The sequence below is a fragment of the Haplochromis burtoni genome, unplaced genomic scaffold (assembly GCF_018398535.1).
Source record: "Haplochromis burtoni strain Fernald_Lab_line unplaced genomic scaffold, NCSU_Asbu1 Contig_159, whole genome shotgun sequence".
Taxonomy (NCBI): domain Eukaryota; kingdom Metazoa; phylum Chordata; class Actinopteri; order Cichliformes; family Cichlidae; genus Haplochromis; species Haplochromis burtoni.
The window spans coordinates 251234-256233 of NW_024582520.1; the positions used below are offsets into that span (position 1 = coordinate 251234).

General features: G+C 51.3%; 1 protein-coding gene across 5 annotated transcripts in view; it reads right to left on the minus strand.

Moving 5' to 3' along the window:
* The window catches only part of dnmt3bb.1 (DNA (cytosine-5-)-methyltransferase 3 beta, duplicate b.1), a 53084-nt gene that overhangs the window by 29350 nt on the left and 18734 nt on the right, over positions 1-5000 (minus strand). For 4 of the 5 annotated variants that reach the window (XM_042225064.1, XM_042225062.1, XM_042225063.1 and 1 more), the window contains exons 3-7: positions 3312-3462; positions 2451-2752; positions 1833-1991; positions 772-930; positions 590-697 (exon numbers count right to left, since the gene is read on the minus strand). In XM_042225064.1, the coding sequence (XP_042080998.1) occupies positions 590-697; positions 772-930; positions 1833-1991; positions 2451-2752; positions 3312-3462 (879 nt within the window). The remainder of the gene's footprint in view (positions 1-589; positions 698-771; positions 931-1832; positions 1992-2450; positions 2753-3311; positions 3463-5000) is intronic. The other variant, XM_005933197.2, reaches the window with a different exon arrangement.

Sequence of the window (5000 nt, forward strand, 5' to 3'; positions counted from 1 at the left end):
ATCGAACGGTTCAATATCGATACGAGTATCGTTGCACTCCTAGTAAACACAGTCACACACAGTAAACACACACATGTGATCCTGTGTGTGTTTTGTCTGCATGTCGCTGGTTCTGGTTTCTGACACTGGGACCTACAGTGTAAAATTTTGCATGTTTATTGTTTATGTTACATAATATTAAGTGAACGACCCCGAGGGCGTGGGGTCGGGGGAGACAGGAACCCCAAGTTAATAAAAAAGAAACATCCAATCAGGACGCAGGCAGGGCGCATTTAAAGGTTGACCACATGGTTACACACCTCCAGGCTACATTTATTTAAGATGAGTCACAAACTCTGTTTTGCTTGTTTGATGACAGAAATGCTGCGCACGCTCATTTAAAACTAGATGAGATGTCAATAAAGCTGCACACCAAAACAAAGAACCAATCAGAATCGACTAGCTTTGGGTAACCGCTGTAAGAAAGAGGAAACAGTCTCAGAGGAGGTCTGCTGTCACACGAGGCTCATGTGACGCAGAGAACTGCAGGTAACAGGTGCATCATGTGACATACAGGGAGCAGTTGCAGATAGCCAACCCTGACACTGACCTCCAGCGCCTGGAACACCGCCCTGCGGTACGAGGCCAGCTTGGTGTAGGAAGCCTGGCTGAAGAACTTGGGGAAGGCGGTGAGGGAGTCCAGCTTGTCTGCAGAAACCTGGAGCAGAGAACACGCCATCAAACACACACGTCCCGCCATCCCGACGCCACAGCGTTTCTGCGCCTCCTCACCTCAGAGAACTTCCCGTCCCCAAACCACTGCAGCCACCTCATGCCGTGGCTGGCCTGCCGCTTGCCGGTGGCTCGCCACGTCACCACGATCCCCGGCCACCACGAGAAGCCTTTGATCTTCCCCCAGACCAGTTCGCCAATCCCGAAGCCCTTGTTGTCCTAAACAGAGACACGGGAGGAAGTGCTGAGTTCATTCACGAGCATCGTCACTTTCTGTTAATTAAAGACGAATCAAAGATTAAAGTCGGGTGAAATCAGTGCGAGACGTTTCGTACAGCAAAGTCTCCTCATCGTGGACGTGAACGTCAAAGCGTTATCAGACGCCGGTCACGTCTGCGAGCATTCCCTAAACCTGCGGACCTCCCACTTAGTTGGTTTGTAGTTCTGTTGTGGTGCAAATATAATAAAAAAGACTAAAACAAAATGTGTGTTCGTCCACGTCGGCTGAAGACACGCTGCTTCCCCTGCAGAGACTTCATCACTGATGACATCACAGCCGTTTCCCGGGGCAGCGGCTCTTTAACGAGCAGCTGGTGGAGCCCGGGCCATGTGACCCTTCAGCCCAGCGGGCTGCGTGGATGCTACACCCCTCTGACGGAGTGGCTCCTCTGAGCTCAGAGCTTCCATCACGAGTTTCCACGTGGACTCCTCGGGTCATTTCCAGCTTCGTTTATTATTCCTGGACTCCACCGGTTCCACCTGATTGGCTGCCCTTCTGTAAAAGTCTAAACAGCAGCCGTACTGCCTCTCTGTGACATCATACAGTACCAACAGCAGAAAAAAACTGAACATTATGAGCCGTCTGAAGTCCCGCCCACCTCCTGTTCAACCTGTCTGTCTACGAGGTGTGGCCAATCAGAAGAGACGTGGCTTAACGCAGCAGTTCACAGCTGTTGCATTAATTATCAATGAGAAAATATCCAAGAGGAAGCCAGCACAGGTCGCCCTGTGTTTGAAAGTGGCCTTAAAAGGGGAGGAGCTAAATCTTGTTGAAGACGAGGATGAGAACCGCACTGATCACATCATCACAAACGGGGAGATTTGCACTCATGTGGACTTACGCTGTACTCCTGCTTGGTTTCGGAGCTGGACAAGGTGCTGGTGCTCTGGGCGCTGGTGCTCTGGGCCGAGTCTTTGGAGTCTTGTTCCATGAGCTCCAGTCGAGGAGTCTCCGGGACCCCGCCGGACCCGACCGCAGGTGCCCGAGGATTCCCGGGACACTGAGGGCAGGGAGAGGGAAGGTTGACAGAGGAAGAAGTGGGAGGAGCACAGACTCGACAGCAACAATCATCCTGGAGCTGCGATGAGTCGGCAGCATCATCCCGCTTTGACCAAATATTCAAACACAAAGTAAAATGAATAAAAAGCGTCTTTGTTAAACTCTTTTATGAAAGAAGTGAGGATGAAGGAGGAGAAGCGATTCTGCAGGCTGCAAACTGACAGCACCACCTCTACCCCACCCCGAGGTGGATGGATGTGTGTCTGTGCAGCTTGTTGCATTGTCCCCTCCCTCCTGCCCCCTGCTGGTCGCTGAGTCAGTCGAGCCGTTAACGTTTTGCAGACTTTCATAAATCCAAATATCTTTTTCTGTATTCTAGAAGAAGATCAGCTGCATCTAAGCTCGCCGCGTGGACAACATGTTTTATGTTTTTAACGGCTGCACATTCCCGAGAGTTTACCGGAGACGTGCCGTGCTCCTGTTTGCGGCTCTGTCTGCGAGGCTTGCCGTGTGCGTGCGGCGTCAGGCCGGCCTGGAAGATGGTTCTGGGTCGAGGCGTCTGTCTCAAGCCCAGCTGAGACGCTCCTGAAGACTTGCCCTGCAAAGAGACAAACACCAGACCAGTGTCCCCTCTGCCCTCGCCTAAATCACAGGGCGGTGAAAAGCTCCTACGCGAGAGTCGTACCGAGTCCCAGGTGCTTTCCTCGTCCTCGCGTCTCTTCCTGCTCCTCTTCCTGCTTCCCCTCGAGCACTGGTTACCATCTGTGGCGGGAAGACAACAGATGGACAGAAGGTGAGACAGATGGTCCGAGAGAAACTGAATATTTTCGCGGGACGGCGTCACCGGGCAGACGGCTGCCAAAGTCAAAGAGCTTAAACGTGACGATTTCGGCAGTTCAACAGCTTCAAGAAGAAACACAAAACCTCACACAGCAGAACATAAACATCTCAGTTAAGTGATTAAAAATGCACTAAATGTTTAATAAGTGAAGACGCAGACACGCTGCATCGCTCCGTCAGGCTCCAGGTTCTCGTGACTTTTAAAGAACTGAAGCAGAAACTTAATCTGAAGAAATGCAGCTCATCATCATCATCATCATCATCATCATCATCATGCTGACAGCAGGAAATCATCGCCGCAGCAGAAACATGAAGTGAAAGTCTGAGAAACGCGTGACCTCACAGGCAGCTGTAATCATTCCCACATTTTCCCTTTTAATGTGAAGTTTCTGTCCGCAAACACACAGGAAGCCAGCGAACCTTCAAAATAAAGGTCTCACATGAAATAAGTGACGGCGTAAAGACGAGTGGCGTGAGTTACCCTGAGGCGAGGCAGCGTCTCCGTTCTGTTTGGGGCTGAAGGGTGAAGGCGGCTCGGCCGCGGTCAGGGGGCTGTTCTCATTGGTCAGTTCCACTCCGCTGTCATTCTCGGACAGGCCCTCAGCTGGAGGCGTGTCCCCGTTCACCGCTGCCTGGAGACAGAACAGAATCACAAACACTGTTATCTGAGATAAAGCCTCGGAGTGAGGCGGGACGCAGACGAGTGGCAGAGGCGCCCCACAGAGACGCCATCGCTCCATCAGCCCTCCACCCGGAGAGAAGAGAGAGATGATGGAGCTCCACAGAAAACATTTTATTTTACATTTCACTTCCTGTTACCTTTTACTCAGTTTGTCACTGTTATTACCTGAGACTTGGCTGCGGCGCACAGAGTCGATGCTTCCAGGAACCGTTTTACGGTAAAAGTTTGGCCTAAAACCAGCAGGAGCGCCGGTGACCAGCAGATGATCAGCTGATCATCTCCAGTGTCAGTTCTTAGTTTTTGGCCCTTACACGTCTTCTTCTCACATGTTTTTAAGGACATGCTGCACACAGAGATATCCCAGGTTTCCAGGTAACTGCTCTTTGGGAATCACCCTGTTCGTCTAAAAACACTAAACTGTGAGATTTTGACAGACTCTACTAACGAAGCAGGAACAGACGATGTGTTGAAAATCTTTGCCCGTGTGTCTGTTATGTGCAGATGCCTTCATAATTAAATGAAAATAGTCCGGCACAAGATCAGCCAAATCAAAGGTTTTGTAAGACCTCCAGAAAGTCTGGCTCCTTGAAACGAGGGCTGGCTCAGGACTTCTGCACAGCACTGTGCTGCTTTGCATTGTTCCAATAAGCAACTTTTCCAACTCCCAGATTTTAAGTTCAGTGACGTTAAAGCCTGAAGTTTGTGACACGAGCGCACGCCACCCTGACCCTGCAGCCCACACAGGGCTCTGCATGACGACGGCGTTTGATGTGCCGACACCAACGCTCCACATTCCCGAAGCCTCAGGTCATACTCAGGCAAACACTCACCGGAGCCTCTGGCCTCACCGCTGTGACGGCTGCCATTAAAGCGTCACGTGACAAACGATTAGCACGCCTGACACTGAGCTGAGAGCGGGCAGCCGACGCGGTGCAGTCAGGACTTGTTCAGGCTTCTAATCTCCTGACTGCCGCAGACGTTTGGTGCCGTTCCAAGTGGGTCATCCGTCATCTCCAGCATCCAATACGTTAGCTTACTGTCCGTGTCGTACTGCTGCGCTCTGTGTGTGTGTCAGCTGAGACTCTGTGGTCTTGTGGGTCTTGCAGGCAGGTCTGCAGCGTTAAACACACCTGGTTACAAGTCCAAACACTGACATGTCAGCAGTTTTCTTTGTTGCTAGCTAAATAAAAGCACTTCAAACAAAAAGCCATCAGGCACGAGGATGTTGTGTAACTACAGTCCAAAGCCTCGCTGCCTTTTACGCAGTTTTAATCTTTGATCTGGGAAAATCCACCCACCGTGTTTAGCTTCAGGCCACAGCTGTGTTTCAGGCACAGCTGTTCACGAGCAACACTGACACATCTGCGCCTCCACCTGGGGCGGTGAGAACCACCTCACTGACAGGTGGATGAGCGCCGCGTTGAACGGCTGCTGTCTCATACGTGAAGCGAGCAGCGTTCACACAACCTGTAACTTTAAGTGAAACTT